Below are 18,508 nucleotides of genomic sequence, written 5' to 3' on the forward strand. Positions count from 1 at the left end.
TAATATATTTACACTGCATTTACAAATGCATAAATAAAGCTATGAGACTTATAAATTTTTTTTTATTCAATTTTTAAATATGAACTGATTTCTAATTTTAACATTCCAATTAAAGCAAGTACAGCTCGCTGCATCCTGCGGCGGACATCCAACCCGGCCCACATCCAAGTGTGACGTCAGAAGCCACGCCCATGCCCAAGTACGGCACGTGGCTCGATTTGTTGTACGCATGTGCAAAATGGCGCTGCTTCCTGTCGGAAATATGTTAACGGTTGTTATCCTTTGTTTTACTAATACACGTTTTCTTATTTTTGTAAAGGATGTCTAGACTAAAATGGCACAAATTAAATCTAGAGAGTGTCTAATATACGGAGCTAATTTCGTTTTCAAAACAGCCGGTAAAACCTTTGCATTCGTTGATTAAAGTTAGGGTAATTGTTAATAAAAACCTTTATACCGTACCTTATTCATTTATGTAATGAGATAAATTCACTTTTATTATGATCGAGTCTGACCAACCCAAAACACGTTTTAAATGTATGAAATTTAAGTGTACAATTAGATTGGTATTGTAAAAGTCACGCTAAACATATTTTCATTATTTTATAATTGTCATTTAATATTCTAATGATATGTTCCACTTATCATAAAGTGTGAACATTTGAATGATACTTGGCTACATATACATAGATTGCTTACATTGATAGATTATATATTAGTTAAGTAACATGGAATTGATGAATAAAAGACATCCCTTGCTTCATTGTGTATGTTTGTATTTATTTTACAAAAAAAGTGTAACAAAACCTGTTGCAACTATCAGTCTGAACAGTTGAATGATCGGATGAACAGCTCTTTAAATACAGTACACAAACACACGGACTACAGAGAGATGCTTTGCTCTGGCTAATCATAAAACATGGCATGGACCTTCAGGCCTTGTTCTTCAAGACAATTTGATATGAATGCATTCTGCTGATCGGCACTGTCCATCTGGAGAAAGACAGACTTTGTCACCTCCCAACGGAATAACTCATGGTGACTCTTGTCCCTTACGAACATCCACTTAATGTCCTCTTCACACACCTTTTAAAAATATTATTGTAGTAATGTTGTGGGAAGAGATATGCGTGTCTACTAAAAAGTATTTACCTCATCATTGTCCTCTTCAACCAGACTCGAGCGAAACTTTGGCTCGACAGTTAACAGGACGCTAACTTGATTAGGATACAAACCAAAGTTTATTTTTACCCGTTTCCGCCACAGTTGAGTAAAAAAAATATAATCATATAAACTTTCTCATAATTATGACTTAGTTTCTCATTATATTGAGAAACTTTCTCATAATAATGACTTAACATCTCATAATTAACATACATTCTCAATGGTTCTTCTTTTGATTTTTTTAATGGCGGTTGGCAAACAACTTTTTAAATGTGCATTACCGCCACCTTCTGAAATGGAGTGTGGATTAAAATAGCCTACTCCTGTATTTGGGCATGGGAGTGGCTTCTGACGTCACACTTGGATGTGGGTCGGGTTGGATGTCCACCGCAGGCTGCAGCGAGACCCTTCTCAATTAAAGGGTACTTTAAATGTGAAACTAAAACCGCCATTAGGTGGCAAGTCACTGTCTTAATAAGTGAGTTGATGGAGTCATTCATTCAACCGATTCGTTCAAACGGCTGATTCGTTCGGGAAAGAAGCCAGGCTGCGTCCCAATTCGCCTACTTATACTAAACCCTAAAGTATGTACTCTTTTTGTGAAGAAAAAGTATATACTTTTGAGTGTTAAGCAAAAGAGTAGGCAAGCTTTGGGACATACTACTTCGTCATCTTTAACGGACAGATCTGTCGCGTGCATCCTATCACCGTAAACTGCCCTGTCAATCATCTCGTCACAGTTAAAATCCTCCATTCAATCTAATATAATTTCTTACCATTTCGGAGAGAAATGTTGTAGCACGTTCATCTGCCAGTCGTGGGTATTTCATGCGGAGACTCTCCTCATGTGTTTGCAATTGAATGTAATGATGCATTTAAAAGTTAATGGCTAAACGTATGTTTACAAAAGTTCACAATGCTGCTGCAGATGCAATATTTTTTTTTATTTTAACCTTTATTTAACCAGGTAGACAACATTGAATAAATACATTTTCGTCAGGTTAGATACAGTACTGATAATTAATCACTCAAACCCCTTTATCTAAACCTCTCTACATAACCGCCGGACTCGCACGTCCTCCATGTCTGTAGTTTTTAACACTTTTCACTCGTGTTTGTAGTTATAACCGAATCCTCGTCCAACCCACGATGGGTTGTGGGCAATATCAGCCGTTACGCCGCCTTCACACTGGCAGTTGAAATCAGCTCCGTAATACGCAATACGCCCCCAACGGACGTCGTACTACACAGTGAAAAGCGTCGGAAGCGGGTAGAACAAAAATGGCGGAGAGATTAGATTAGGTTGATTCTGTCAGTTCTGTATGATCTCTCTGATGAGGGTTATAGAGATATTAATAGGAAGGCTGCTGCGTGAGGAAAGTTGCTCAGGACGTTGACATGTCAGGTCGGCTAAAAATGTGATATAGTGGTATAATTTATACCACTATATCACATTTAGTTCGATGTCTGCCTACAATTTAATTGTATTAACTGCCCTAATGACGTTAGCAAATCATGAAAATAAAAAAAATGACATGACAACTTAACTTTTAATAAAATAAATAATGATTTTATAACGATAAGAATTCAGGTTTGTTTATCAGTATCATAGCAACGCTAACTTCCGCTGGAATTGTCGGATAGGAACCGTCCGTAGCCTTTCGCAAGAGTTCAATTTTTTGAACGCATCCGGATGACCAACGGACACGATTTTCTTCGCACCGCACTCGGTCGGACCCGTTTCGGACTCATTCGCATGCGGTCTGCGAATCTCCATAGGAAATGAATGACTTCCGGTCGTTTCGGAGCCGTATCGGAGCTGATTTCAACTGCCAGTGTGAAGGCGGCGTTAGAGTGTGCATCGATCTGCACTTCGGATTCTGACCGGAAATAGTAGACCATCCGGGTATCTTTGGAACACTCATTTAAACATATTATGATTTGGGACGTACTAATTCTATTTTCGAATACTATTTAAGACGGATAGTATGCGAATTGGGACGCAGCACAAGTGATTGTTCATTGAATCATTAAATTGATTCATTAAATTGATTCGTTCAAAACGCGGATTTCAGTCAAAAAAACTTCGCTGTCTGTTGCATTGAGACTCTGCTACGGTTTCATTTTGAAATTCTCGTCTGCAAAATAAAGGGAAAACTTTAAATATTGATAATATTGAAAAAATATTGACAGTATTGTTTATAAAATATAACTCAGAATGTTCATTTAACTGTTATATAAAATAAATATAACATTCGCAATTGTGCACAGGAAAACAGCACTCTTGCTGATGTGATATTGGATGATAACAACTTAATATGATATAAATATAAAACAAAAACTCATTTGGGAACATAACATTCCCTATAACCACACATCACTTAGTGAAAGCACGAGAGAAAAAAGCGATGTCAGCTCACAGTGCCTCGTACATTGTTAAAACAAAGATTACAATATCATAATAGACAATAGACATCCCACACCACTACGCACATAAATAATGAACTTACAATTGAACGGACATTTACCAACTTATTCTCTCCTCCTGTTTCGCGTGCAGGAGACAGACGTAGTGCTGCTGCGAATGTGATGCGAAATGTCACATGAACAAGCAAATCCACAAAGAAAATAATGAATAAAAAAGTACGCTAATTTAGATATGTCTAAGTCAAATTGCCATCGAAAATGTAAGACCTTTCATAAGTAAAAATAAGACTTTAAGACTTTTTATGGCCTTAAATTTTAAAAATCTAATTTAAGACTTAAGACTTTTTAAGGATCCGCGGAAACCCTGAAAATGCATGTGCTGTCACGATGCTGCGTGAGGCAAGTTCAAAAGAGTTCACGAAGGCAAGCAAATCCAAATAATAGCAGTTTATTCCAGAAGAAGACGGGAACACGCACACATACGGGTGATACAAACAATACCGGACAACAGACAGAGCACAAGCAGGAACTAAATACACAGAGATAATTAACAAATGACTAACAGCTCTGATGAAGGTGATTGGTGTCCATGGTGACTGATCAGTGGCGGGAAACACAGACAGGGAAACACATGTGAGGAGTGAAACTGTGACAGTAACAGTATATTGGTCCTAAACAGTGGGGATTTCTTTAAGACTGCAAGGGAAGCTCGGCTTCCCCTATAATGTCAAAAAATTCATATACTATTGTGTTAACATTTTATTGACTAAAAATGCGTTAGAACTAGGGCTGCAACTAACGATTATTTTGATAATCGATTAATCAGACAATTATTTTTTCGATTAATCAGATAAAAAAAAAATCAATTAGATTTGTTGTTTATTATAACTAAATAAAACGTACTCGGTTACTAACGTAACCTCGGTTCTCTCTAGAGAGGGAACGAGTACTGCGTAATAGCTTTACGCTAGGGGAAAAACTCTTTTCCGCGAGATATTGAAGCCAAAAATTATCCTTAATTTTTTATTAATGTAAAACGCTTTGCAGCAGCAAGCAGACATAGGCGAAACAGCTCGCGCGCCTATTGGTTGCTCTGCAGCAAATGCAGCAGCCTATCGAGAGAGACTCTGCGTGACGTAATGACCAATGGGGGCAATTCGCGCCCATATCGTCACGTCCCGCCAGAAGGGGCGTGGTCTCACCCTATAAATATGCTCGTTAGGCTGATACAAGCTGGTTTTTATCGCTGAAGCGAACCAGAGCGTATTCCAAGCACGGCAAGATACGCAGTACTCGTTCCCTCTCTAGAGAGAACCGAGGTTACGTTAGTAACCGAGTACGTTCTCTTACGAGAGTATCTCTCGTACTGCGTAATAGCTTTACGCTAGGGGAACACAATGCAACACGCCGTGCGTACAGGGATCCAACACCAAAGTCCCGAGGGCCGAAGCCCAGGGCTCATGTAGTGCATAATCACCATAAACTCACATAGAGTGGAGGAAGAGAGGCTGGAAGCATCATTCCCTATAAAAAAGCACCCAGCGGGGCTATCATATGACAATAAAACGCGCAGCCAGGGTGAAAGCTTTCAGCCTGATCTGGGTGGCCATACGTGTGTCAACACTCATGGGGCTGCAGTAAACTCAGCATCTGGGCCGCACAGCGGGGCAGATAGCACTGAATTTTAGACCGCCAAAAGCTTAGCTTGTAAGGCGGGTACCTCCAGGTTATAGTATTTTATAAATGTAGACGGCGAGGCCCAGCCCGCGGCCGTACAGATATCTTGCAGGGAAACCCCGCTCGACCATGCCCACGAAGAGGCCACGCCTCTCGTGGAGTGCGCCCTGACACCCAAGGGGCACTGTAGGCCCTTTGCAGAGTAAGCGAGCGCAATGGCATCCACTATCCATCTGGATAGGCTCTGTTTTGAGGCGGCGAGTCCCTTGGAACGCCCGCCAAACAAAACAAAAAGCTGCTCCGTCTGTCTGAAAACAGACGAGCGTGACACATAAGCTCTCAATGCCCTGACGGGGCAAAGGAGACTCGCATCCTCCTCCTCACTGAGAACCGGAAGGGCGGACAGGGAAATTACCTGGGCCCTGAACGGTGTATTGAGGGATTTCGGGACATACCCGTGCCTTGGTTTGAGAATGACCTTCGAGTCATTAGGCCCAAACTCCATACACGACGCGCTTACTGAAAGCGCCTGCAAGTCCCCTATGCGCTTCACTGAAGCGAGAGCCATGAGAAACACTGTTTTGAACGACAGGTGTTTCATGTCCACCAGCTGGATAGGCTCGAACGGGGCGCCTTTCATGGCCTCCAGGACCGTGGAAAGGTCCCACGTCGGGACTGAAGGGGGCCTGGGAGGGTTCAGCCTCCGAGCTCCCCTAAGGAAACGCACGACTAAGTCGTTTTTCCCCAGCGACTGGCCAGACACCGGTTTTGCAAACGTTGCTATGGCCGCCACATATACTTTGAGCGTGGATGGGGTCCTGCCCTTATCCAGTAGCTCTTGAAGGAAGGAAAGTACTTCCGAAACCCCGCATTCCACAGGTGAAAAGCTCTGGGCTTGACACCATGCAGAGAAACAGACCATTTCGAGGAGTAGAGCCGCCTGGTAGATGGAGCTCTAGCCTGCGCGATCGTGTTTAACACTCCTTCTGGGAGGCTAGCGGGTACCCGTTGATGGCCCATGCGTGCAGGGACCACAACTCCGGGCGAGGGTGCCAAATCGAGCCCTCCGCCTGAGAGAGGAGGTCTCTCCTCAATGGTACAGGCCATGGGGCAGTGCTGGTCAGCTGCATCAGGGCAGGGAACCACGTCTGGTTTGTCCAGAGCGGAGCTACGAGCAGCACTGGGCATCCGTTCTCCCTGATTCGTTCCAACACCTGAGGCAGGAGCGAGACAGGAGGAAAAGCATATAGGGGGCAGCGGGGCCAAACATGAGCCAGCGCGTCCTTGCTTTTCGAGAAAAACTCCGGGCAATGAGCGTTTTCGTGGGACGCGAATAGGTCCACCTGTGCTCTGCCGAACGTTTTCCACAGCAGCTGGACCGTCTGCGGGTGCAGCGACCATTCCCCTGCTGGAACATTGTTCCTGGACAGTCTGTCTGGTCCCACATTCAGGTGACCAGGCACGTGCGCTGCTCTCAGTGAGAGCAGGTTGTGCTGAGCCCAGACCAGGAGGCGTTCCGTCAGCCTGTGAAGGTTTCGTGACCTGACGCCGCCCTGGCGATTTATGTATGCCACCACTGACATGTTGTCCAACCGGACCAAGACGTGGTGGCCTGTTACCTGGGGACAAAAACGCCGTAGCGCTTTGTCGACTGCTATCATCTCCAAGCAGTTTATGTGAAGGAGCTTTTCCCGTTCTGACCACAGGCCAGCTAGCGGTCTGCCCTCGAGCAGCGCTCCCCACCCCGAGGTGGAGGCGTCCGTAGACACCACCTTCACACTCGAAGCGGTCCCCAGACTCACACCTGACTGATACCAGTCGGTTATTTTCCAAGGTTCCAGAGCTGAAACACACTGAAGGTCGACCCTGAGGCGAAACAGACCCGCTGTCCATGCCCTGGGTGGAACCCGCGCTTTCAGCCACATCTGCAGTGGGCGCATGCGGAGCAAGCCCAACTGGAGTACAGAGGCTGCTGAGGCCATCAGCCCCAGCATTTTCTGAAACCTTTTGAGCGGAACTATCGCGCCGTGGCGGAAGGATTTCGCGCCGCGCTGAATATTTAGCCCGCGCTCTGGTGACAGGCGTGCTGTCATGGACAGCGAGTCCAACACGGTTCCCAGAAAGGAAATTTTCTGACTGGGAGACAGTGAGCTCTTCGCCCAATTGACTGTGAGGCCCAGCTCCTCGAGGTGCTCGAGTAATGCGGCCCTGTGTTCTATGAGCTCCGATCGTGATCGAGCTAGAATCAGCCAATCGTCCAAGTAGTTCAGGACTCGCATGCCCTGAAGTCTCAGGGGTGCGAGCGCCGCGTCCATGCACTTCGTGAATGTACGAGGTGCTAGGGACAGGCCGAACGGCAGGACTGTGTATTGATATGCCTGGCCCTCGAAGGCGAATCTCAAGAATCGCCTGTGATGGGACGCTATTTGTATTTAGAAATAGGCGTCTTTCAGATCTATCGACATAAACCAGTCCCCGTGGCGCACTTGCGCGAGGATTTTCCTGGTCGTAAGCATTCTGAACTGGCGTTTCACAAGCACTCTGTTCAGCTGTCGTAGATCTAAAATGGGTCTGAGACCCCCATCCTTTTACGGTACCAGAAAATATCTGCTGTATAGGCCCCCTTCGCTCTGAGCCTGAGATAAAGGTTCTATAGCCCCTTTGCTCAGTAGTTTCGCTATCTCGGCACGAAGTAGATGAGACACTTCGTTTTTCACCGTAGTTTCGACACGCGCCGTATAACGGCGCGGGCGCTGGCGAATTGTAGCGAATAGCCTCTCTTTATAGTGTTCAGCACCCATTCTGATACCCCGGGAAGCTTTGACCACGCATCTGCGTGAATAGCTAGAGGCAGAATGAAATCCGGGCTCCGGCCGCAACAAAACGGCAGCTCGAGAGCCCGGGCATACTGGGAACACAACACCGTGTTTACAGCGTTCGAGGCGGGGGGCGCGCTGATCACAGCGGGCGGCCTGGCCGCGCTCAGCTTTTTTATGGCAGATTGTGCAGAAAAATCGAGCAGGGGAGATCCCGTAGGAATCGGCGTGTCTGTGAGAAAATGTGGGCGCGGGGCTGCGGGCACATTTATTGCACTGAAAACATTGTCGGTCATGGCCGACTGAATGTGTGTTGGTTTCGTTTTTACAGAAACCAAGGGACACGCAGCATGTAGTGTGAGCGGGCATGGTGACATGGGCGCGTTTACTACATTGTTTGCACAATCGACCTGAGTCGATTTTATTTGTGCTAGCCCTGCACCGTGGCGGGCTGTGTCTGGGTGTGGGAATGGGCACTGGGTGGGCATTCTTACAACACTCATAACACCATCGGCCGTGGCCGGATTGTTTGTGCGAGCCCAGCATTTTTGCGGGCTGTGTTTGTGTGTAGAAATGAGCCCTGGGTTGTAGGCATTTTCAATACACTCATAACACCATCGGCTGTGGCCGGAATACCAGAAAATACACCATTTATGTGATTTATCTGGGTCGCCGTGGGAACAGCATTTGTGTGCAGGCAAGCGGGCATGGTACTGGCTTGCTTACTGCAAAATACACTGGAACAGTCACATTTTCTGGAACTGAACGAGCGAAAATTTCAGTGGAAGTCTGGCCACGGCGAGACTGAAAACACCGTCGATTTCCTAGGAGGCTAGGAAGACTTGTGTTGGTTTCGTTTTACAGAAACCGTGGTAGTGTTTGTGGGCACTGGGTTGTGGGCACATTCACTACATTTAATGCACAATTGACATGCGTCGATTTCATTTGTGCGAGCCCTGTACCGTGGCGGGCTGTGTTTGTGTGTAGAAATGAACACTGGGCTGTGAGCATTTTATTACACTTATAACACCATCGGCTGTGGCCGGAAAACCAGAAATACAATGATTACATGATTTTTCTGGGTCGCCATGGAAACAGCCTTTATGTGCAGGCAAGCGGGCCGTGGTACCAGCTTGTTTACTGCAAAATACACTGGAACAGTCGCATTTTCTGGAACTGAACGAGCGAAAAGTTTCGGTGGAAGTCTGGCCGCGGCGAGACTAAATTTTTATCTGCTGCGAGAGCCGGGATCGAACACGGGTCTCTCGCGTGAAAGCTTCAGGTTCTGCCACTGGGCCACAGGGAGAACTACACTAGCGCAAGCAGATAAGAGAGCGTCATCACAGTTTTGTGTGTGTCGGCGTTTGTATGCAGGTGTGCGTGTTATACAACAGACTCATTGCTGCAATAATGACATTTTCAGCCGCTCAAACTAGGAGCTGAGAAATGTTTGAGAAATGGAGATTAGTCCGGCCTCGGCGGGGACTAAAACACACTCTTTTCTCATTTGCCGGTGACGCACGCCCATGGGGGGCGGGGTAGATTTCTTATAACGTAAAGAAAGCTAGCCGCGGTTTTTAGGGCTCGCGGTCTTGATGCTGGCCCGTTTCCTTGACGACTCGCGGACAGAAGGCGGAGGTCCACAGAGCTCGCCTGTTGCGCGGCGGTTGCGCGGGCGCTTCCCAATCGAGGCCGATGCTTCCCACGGCCTGAGAGAGCAGACGCATCAGCTCAGTCTCAATGCCGGCTCTCTTACCAGTGGTCTGGCGGGAAACGCTAGCGGAGGGGAGATCCACGGAGCTCGCCCAATCCTCACTATCGGATGCCAGAAGAGAACACGCCTCGGTGGGTTCGTCAAACTCGTGGATGGACGCGGCGGCAGGCGGCGGCCGTTGTCCGTCAGTGAGCGACTCGAGCGAAGCCGGCGAAGCTGGCGGGCGAACCGGCGAGCTTTGGCGGGCTGGAGAAAGCTCGGGAGCGCGCTGGGCGCGGCGCTTCTTGCGGCGCGGCACCACGGCGGGCTGCGGTGAAGGCTCGGAGAATGATGCCAGGCGAGTCCTCAGAGTCACCATGGGCAAAAACTCGCAATGAGGGCATCCGCCGTCAGCGAGCGCGAGAGCCGCGTGATCCTCACCCAGGCAGGAAACACAGATGACGTGCCGGTCTCCATCGCTGAGCGGGGCGCGGCACGAGCCACAGGAAGGCATCTTTAAAAAGACGCAGCTCTTTTGTGAGAGAAGTGTGAGTCGCGTCAAGTAAGCGAGCAAACACTCTCAACAGAGTAAATACACACAGAGTATAAAAGGATATAGAACGCCGGAAAGCGCAGCAGGTACGGCAGTTGAAGGCGGCGAGGCCAGCGACTCCAGAGCTCGTCCCGCTGAAAGGCTTGCTTCGACGGCGCGGCTTCTCACTCCGGATCCAGCGATGCGTGTGCTTCGCTGAAGAGGTAAAAATCAGCTTGTATCAGCCTAACGAGCATATTTATAGGGTGAGACCACGCCCCTTCTGGCGGGACGTGACGATATGGGCGCGAATTGCCCCCATTGGTCATTACGTCACGCAGAGTCTCTCTCGATAGGCTGCTGCATTTGCTGCAGAGCAACCAATAGGCGCGCGAGCTGTTTCGCCTATGTCTGCTTGCTGCTGCAAAGCGTTTTACATTAATAAAAAATTAAGGATAATTTTTGGCTTCAATATCTCGCGGAAAAGAGTTTTTCCCCTAGCGTAAAGCTATTACGCAGTACGAGAGATACTCTCGTAAGAGAACCCTAAATCAGGGTTGTGGCGTGCAGGACGAGGGCGAGGGACGTGAGAGATGCGAGACCAGTGCGTCTCACAGGTGTCGTTCTTATCACTCATGCCACCGGCCTCGCGCCGCTCTCTCACGTCCCTCGGCCTCGTCCTGCTCGCCACAAGGGTATTTATGTGTAAAAGTGTACTTTAAAAAGTGCAAAAGCCACACATTGAGTTTTACTAATATCAATATTTGCATTGTTTTTAATGATAATTGCTGATGGCAAGTTGACAACCATGATTAATGTAAAAAAAAATGATATCCACACAAGCTTTGTTAAAACAAATTTACACAGACATGTTGTTCAGATGTGAAGATATAAACTAAAAACATCTCAAATATATAATTCATCTAATTTGTATTTAAAATTAATTGAATTATAAGGATAAATTGATCAAATAAATATAGAAAGACTGAAAACAAGCGTGTGAACGTAGAGCCGCAGTAGATCGTGTTTGAAAAACAATTAAAACTTAATAGTAGGCAAATGTTATAAAAAGAGAACAGAATGGAGGTATGCAGCAAGCTAACAGGCTTGATTAAAAGGACAGGAAAAATTTTGCATTAGTGCACAAGCATTAGCTGAAAACCACTGAGTACAGTGACTAAAAAACAATATTTTACTGCTGCTGTTATTAACTGCCTTTATATTTAGTGCTTCACTTTGTAAACACCGTTTTAATTTAACCTATTTCTGCGGTACCGCTATTTTAATCCATCACTTATGTTGCGAGCGAACTGATTGCGCAACCTGATGCTCGAGATAAAATACCGACATCCCAAGTCTCCCGGAAGTTCCGGGAGTCACCCGCATATTGATAGCGGCTCCCTGATGCCCGCAAATTAGTTCAAACTCCCGGAATCTAGAGCGCGCAAGCAAGAGCGCGCATGCGAGACAGAAGAGACTGTGCTCCAAATCGTGTAGCGCGCGCACACGGCAGAGTGGCGAGGGAGAGAGACCTTGCGTGTGTGCCTCATGAAGCGCATGTAAGACAGAGAGCATCATGATTGGCCTGTTTCAACCAATCACCAGTGAACGTAAGCAGACCAACTAATCGCTATAATGACATTCGTTGACACCGATTTTCATAATCGATTATTATCGATTTTATCGATTAGTTGTTGCAGCCCTAGTTAGAACACGTTCATCTCGAAGACGAGTTCATTCAGAATCAGCTACATGCAGTTCGGCTGACTCGATTTCCTTCTCATGCATTCCAATAGCGTCACAGTGCATTTCCCTGTTGAAGCCTAGTGTCCATTGACTTCAATGGGGCTGCTTTGAACAGTTTTTTTCAGTGCTTCGAAACTAGGCAGTCATTGGATAAATGCTGCGACACCCACGGACACTCAGCGTCTCTGGGGGTGAATGGAGGAGTGGGCTGGCCTGGACTCCGGGCTTCTGCGTGATGATTGGAGGGTCTGTCGAAAGACTGCATCTCCTTTTGATTGACAGCGATTTTGTACTATAAAAAGTCGCTGACGCTGAAGATATTCGAGATCAGTGCCATCGCGGACACATTTCCCCTTGCTGGCCATTGAGAGGACACTGGTCAAGTCAGCACTGGAAAAGACACCTAGTTGGTACGACAGGGTCACAGAGCATTTTCTTGAAAAGGAACGTAGGGCAGAATTTACTCATAAATAAATGGACAATTTTTATGATGTAGGCCAAAAATGAGCTTCCCCTCTTTGAAAGACCAGCAGCCGCCACTGGTCCTAAAGTAACAGCAGCCTAATAAACCTGTTGTCTGTGTTTTTAATGTTAATCAAGCAACAAAAGACAAAGAAAAATAATAACTCCCTGCTCTTGACTGTATAACTTTTATTACCCGACCAGGCCAGTAGAAAAAAAAACTTAGGATTGAGCCCTGAAGTGACTGGTTGCATCTAAGAAATCAAGTTGGCGTTATAAAAGTTGTATAAATGGTGGGTTCAAAAATTACAAAATCAACTGATAGAAAAAGAAATTCCAATTTTGGGGACTGTTGTCAGTGCTCACAAATACAATGAATTTATTTTCTCAACTGTGCTCTAAATTAATTTATTTTGTGATTATCAGACAATCTTTCAAAGAGTTACATTTTTGCAAGAAGATCTAGATGAAGTGATTTATAGCGCAATGAGAAAAGGATAAATTGTCCAGTCTTCAGCCTGTGACTCAATTCTCAAAAGTGTCACCTTCTACTTTGATATGTGATCTCTCTGATCTGCGTAGGGTGATATTCTAATTTCCCAGTGGCGGAGGAGTTTCGAGCCGAGCACAGTTTGTATTTTTGGTGCGACCAGCTGCGGGATAATAAGTGTGTGAAATTGGAGCTGGTGTTGAATTAACGGTGAGGGGCTCTGGGAGAAGAAAAGATCAATCTCATTGGCTTTCATAAAATTGCATTCCATTTTCCTTCTTCATTATAGTGTGGGACGAGGAGAATGGCGATACCTATACGGTGAGTATCCAGAGAAATGAGAGCACTCCACTTTATTTGATTTCCGTTATAGCAATATAAAAACGATATCCCATTCGAGAGAATGCCACACTTCTGTAAGCGCAGGCTCTTATTGGCAAGGGTTCCTGAAAATGACTTTACTCCTAATTTAGGTGCACCGTTTGATAGGAAGGGGGGGAAAAGTAATCGTGTTTCACTTAGATTCCTCTTTGAACTGACTTCTCATTTTACATGTCGATTTTCAAATCAAAGTTCTGAAAGTGTACACAAACATTCATACTATATATATTTGCAAATGTCTATAAATGAGAAACATATATATATATATATATATATATATATATATATATATATATATATATATATATAGTATATATACATAACCAAACCATGGTTTTAGTGCAAAGATGTGCAAGAATTCTGTACCCATGTTTTAAAATACAGTGTTCCTTCATATGCATTTTGACATTTATGCATGTTTGCAGTCTTTCTGTGAGTTAAATTAATTAATGTTGTTGACCCAGGACTCTCAGGTGGTTAGCGTTGACCACCTCGAGACTGCCTCCATCTGCATAATTACTGAGCAGGCATGGCCAAACAGGAGGAGAGGAGAGCAGTGTATTTACATAAATCTGCATATGTCACCTGCACAGCTGACTGCCTCTGACACCGGCTATGAGTCACCAGCCACACACCTGAAAACACAAGCTCACACGCACACACACACTGTAAAACATAGGCACACATACAAACTGCAACAATTTTCAGTGTTGAAAATTGTTCAACACTGAAAATTGAACAATTTTCAGTGTTGAAACCACAAACCGGAAGGTTGGTGGTTCAATCCCCGGTTCCACCTGACCAAGTGTCGAGGTGTCCATGAGCAAGACACCTAACCCCAGCTGCTCCCGACGAGCTGGATGGCGCCTTGCATGGCTGACACCGCCGTCGATGTATGAATGAGTGTGAATGGGTGAATGTGAGGCAATATGTAAAGCGCTTTGGTGGCCATTGGGTCTGTGAAAGCGCTATATAAATGCAGTCCATTTACCAAAGCAAGTTACTTTATTTTCCCATTTATTGACTGGCAGCTCTCCTGCCCGCATGTTGAGAGAAATCGGGAGTAAAGATAGACGTGTTGTGTGCGCTGTGTGAACATGATGGTTATTGAAGTTATAGACTAAATGTGAATCTGCATTTACTAATCTCAACTGCACAAAAACAGATTCACTGTTTCTCAAAATTAATTAAAACAGTGAAATCCAAACTCAGAATATTACACAGACCTGGAATAATTAAATGTTAAATGATACAAATATACTTTATGTATTTAATCTTACTTTATTAACCAATGTCTTTGGTCTTTGCTGCTGATATTCGATGATCCAATTAAACCATACTAATAAGCAACTTTAGACAAACATCACATTTGTGTTTCTTTTTTTTCTATTGCTTAAGTTAAGAGTGTTGAACTTTCTTCTCGAGCGTCCTATCCTTCTGAGGTCCAGAATGACAGCACAGCTGAAAAGTTAGTTTGAGCTGCCCCCATACATCTATAAAAACAAATGAGAACACTCAGGCCAGTTTTCTTAGCAGCTGTACACCCTGCAAGGTTCTTAAGCCTAGACCATGCAACAAATAAGCTTCATAAAAATCCAAGCCTACTTCTCTGACTGAATGATCACGCTTTCGCAAAAAACATAACATGGTAATGCCATCGTTTCTATTTTGGTTTACTAAGAAAGTTATTTGCCCACATGTGCGAAGTTGTGCACGTGAGTGCGTTTTGTGTGTTGTGCTGTGCTGACAGGAGCATATTCAGGGTAATAGACGTGCACAGTTGTTACAGGGTGACTCAGTAAAGCGGAACTGAGCTCTGTCTCCATGTGCATGGATCGGTGGGTCCCTAGATGACAGAATGCCTCAGTGCCCTTCCCTATCGAATAAAATAGAATAGAATAGAATAAAAAGATTGAAACTCCAGGCTAGATTGTTCATCTTGCTGAATTGGTGACAAAATAAATATTTTTCCATTGGAAAAAGTGGCACTTCTCATTGCATTTTTGCCCTGGTGACTGTGCTTTTGTTTCTTTGTCTGTCAGCTTAATGGTGTTGAGTGGTCTTATGTCAGTGTAATCATGTTCTGTAGCTTAAGTAAATTGAAATTCAAAGGGAACAATCTTTTGTAAGGACTGCCACCACTCTCACTGTTCTAATTACATGGATCAATGGCTCACCCCAAATACAAAAACTTGGAACACACCGGTCAAACCGGCTCCAAATCGGTGACTGTGTGCAAACTCAACAGTCATGCCCAGTCTCACACACCAACACAAACGTTCACAAAAAACTGCATTGGATTGTATTGTTAAACTGCAGTATCCGCAGTACTGTTTTGGCAAACTACGGTGCCCATTCTTCCTCTTTTAGCTGTGCAACCTGTTGACACGACTGTCAATTGACAAAAAAGAAAGGCACTTTGGCAGAGATACTAGATTCCCACTGGGGCTCGAAGCAGTGCCAGCTAGACATTACTGCCGATCCCAGAGGAGTCGAAGAAAAGCTTGAAGACATTACCGTGCATCTCAGAGGAGACACAGTCCAGTGAATTGTGACAATCAAGAGGAACAGTTTGTTGATGGTTTTTTTGGGGTTTTTTTTTAAGAGGACTGACAATCATCGTAAGAGATTCCATAGAGCCTGATTAACCAATCAAATCACTCACACCTTTCTGTTAAAAAACAAATCTTTCAGATGACAGCCTTAACCTTCAATGTACTTGAGAATTAGATTGATAAATGCTAATTATTAGGTCTTAAGTATAATAATGTTCAAAAATGCTCTCTGAGCTTGTCAGAGCTTGCAAAAAAAGAGACTTGAAAATAATGCCAAATATGTGAGTACATTCTTAGCCCCAAGAACATAACGTAATTGTTGATATTTTTAAGAAATGTGGACAGGGCAACACAGACAAGTATGTACGCTGTTTAAAATTTTTACAAGCATAAACGAACAATAGATGGAGAGAATGATAGATAGACAGACAGAACGATGGATGGATGGATGGGTGGATGATGGACGGACGGACGGACAACTGGATTAAACCAATTTCAATCAGTGACCCATTCAGACTAGTTTGCTGACTGATAATGAATATCAAGGTGGGCAATTCTCTATTATATTACATATTATATTATATTATTCTATTACACTACTATCTCACATGACTTTTTGCATTTTCCACAAAAGGGGATCAGTGTAATAAAAGCACCCCACACTCCACCCTGCTTGAGTGAAGCCACTGTCTGCTTTCTCTCACTGCAGCACTGACCTCTGCAGCATGTTCGGTCCCTTGTCTGATTTGTATTCACATGCAGTACACGACCTCTGGACATCTATGAGGTGCATTTGCATTTTTTCATTTATTTTCTAAATTTTTTCATGTTATGCTTAAGGGGTGGGTGGATTACAACTCCATCAGGCAACACATAGTTTATAATGTATCTGGAAAACTGATTAATATGTTGTTGCTCTCAAAACACTCATGGTGTTTTTCATGCAAGGAAGTGTACGAGTATCCTGTGGGGACGTACATGCTTAATGTGTAATTAGACTGTAATTTCATTAATCACTCTGATTCTCTGGGTCTCGGGAGAGTTTTATTGTGTGAACGTGGAGACCTGTGAGGAAACGACTCCGTTATTAGCAGTTCTCACATTCTGCTTTTCTTTTTCTGCTGGTTTAATGTCATTGTTCCAGTCTGACAGGGACAATGTTGCCCGTTCTAAAGTGTTTCGATGAAATCTATCTTAACTGCCTCTGAAAACTATGATCCAGATTCCAGACAGAATCTGTCTGGATGGCGGCATGGTCTGCCAGAATCTTTATGTGAATCTTTATGCAGAAACTATGAAAGTTCTATGATACTGCAACAGTTACAAACAGCAGATGCTGGAAGAGACTTGAATCACAAAGGCTTTGTAAACACCCACAATCAAACAGAATAATTTATGAGCACCAGATCATTTTGATGTTTTTGTTTGGACACTGCAGCTTTTATTTCCTCTTTTTTTTATATAAATGAGAAAGTATTGTGCATGATAATGAGAATAATGAACAATCAACATTCACCAGAGTCCCTCGAGAACTGTTCTTTATCCAGCTGGCGCGCACATGTGGCTCAGACGGCCACGGTGTGTGAAAGAGAGGGAGCGAGAGGCAAGAGAAAGCCAAAAATACACAAATTCCCCAATCATACCTTGCAGCAGAGGAACGTCTTTGAGGAACCCTCCACTGTACTCCACCTGGAACTCCTTCTCCTGAAATCCCGGTACACATTCAGCCTTCTCTTCTTTTTCCTGCGCTCCAGTGCACACAACCTGAAATGGAAAGAAAGATTTCCTTTTGATTACTGAATACAGGGAACAATTTTAAAAAAATTAAGGTTATGATTCATGCTGGATCCTGGAGTCTGTGCAGCTGTAACTCAAGTCTGTTAATGTAAATATTTTTACACCTAACCCTAACCTAACAGTCTACTAACAATTTACTACAGGCTACTAATACTCTAATGAGAGTTAGTTGACATGTACTTGCAAAGTTACTAATAGTTTGTAGAATGTCTAAAGTGGACTATCGAAATTTAAGTGTAACCAAATATTTTAATACAAATATTAATGTAAACATATGAACACGCTATCAAGCGAGATACGATGCAAAAAATAACTCAAATGTGTACAGGTGTGTCCTGTATGTGAATCGGCTCGATGTGAACAGAGACATCCGACACACGTGCTGTGTGCACAGAAAGTCACTTCAGACAGCGCACCAGTAGAGCATTGAGTTCTCTTTCACGCTTGAATAGACAAGAACACACAAAATTATGTCAAAATGCCTGTTTTGCTGAGTGTGAGTGTGTGTGTATGTGTGACAGAGAACTCCACTTAACATTTCCAGAATGAGTGTCATAATTCTAGCCTGTATGTGATTGAAGGAATGTAACTTTAGTAAAGTGAATTAGAAATAGTTTGCATGTGCTTGAGTTTCCACTCTCCCACATTTGTATCTGTATGAGTAGAAGTGAATTCTCATTTAAACCGTTAAAATTGCCAGTCGTCCCTTTCACAAATACAATCTGTCTCTAGCCACAATACTAATCAAATGTGACTAATTACATACGT

At 44.2% G+C, this 18,508-nt stretch overlaps 1 protein-coding gene across 1 annotated transcript in view; it reads right to left on the bottom strand.

The window, feature by feature from the left end:
- Window positions 1-18,508, bottom strand: part of cdh13 (cadherin 13, H-cadherin (heart)) — a 430,791-nt gene that overhangs the window by 296,100 nt on the left and 116,183 nt on the right. The window contains exon 2 of the mRNA XM_056261289.1: window positions 17,587-17,707. Within this exon, the coding sequence (XP_056117264.1) occupies window positions 17,587-17,707 (121 nt within the window). The remainder of the gene's footprint in view (window positions 1-17,586; window positions 17,708-18,508) is intronic.

Source organism: Rhinichthys klamathensis, unplaced genomic scaffold (assembly GCF_029890125.1).
Source record: "Rhinichthys klamathensis goyatoka isolate OS25496 unplaced genomic scaffold, OSU_Roscu_1.1 h1tg000181l_1, whole genome shotgun sequence".
NCBI classification, from domain to species: domain Eukaryota; kingdom Metazoa; phylum Chordata; class Actinopteri; order Cypriniformes; family Leuciscidae; genus Rhinichthys; species Rhinichthys klamathensis.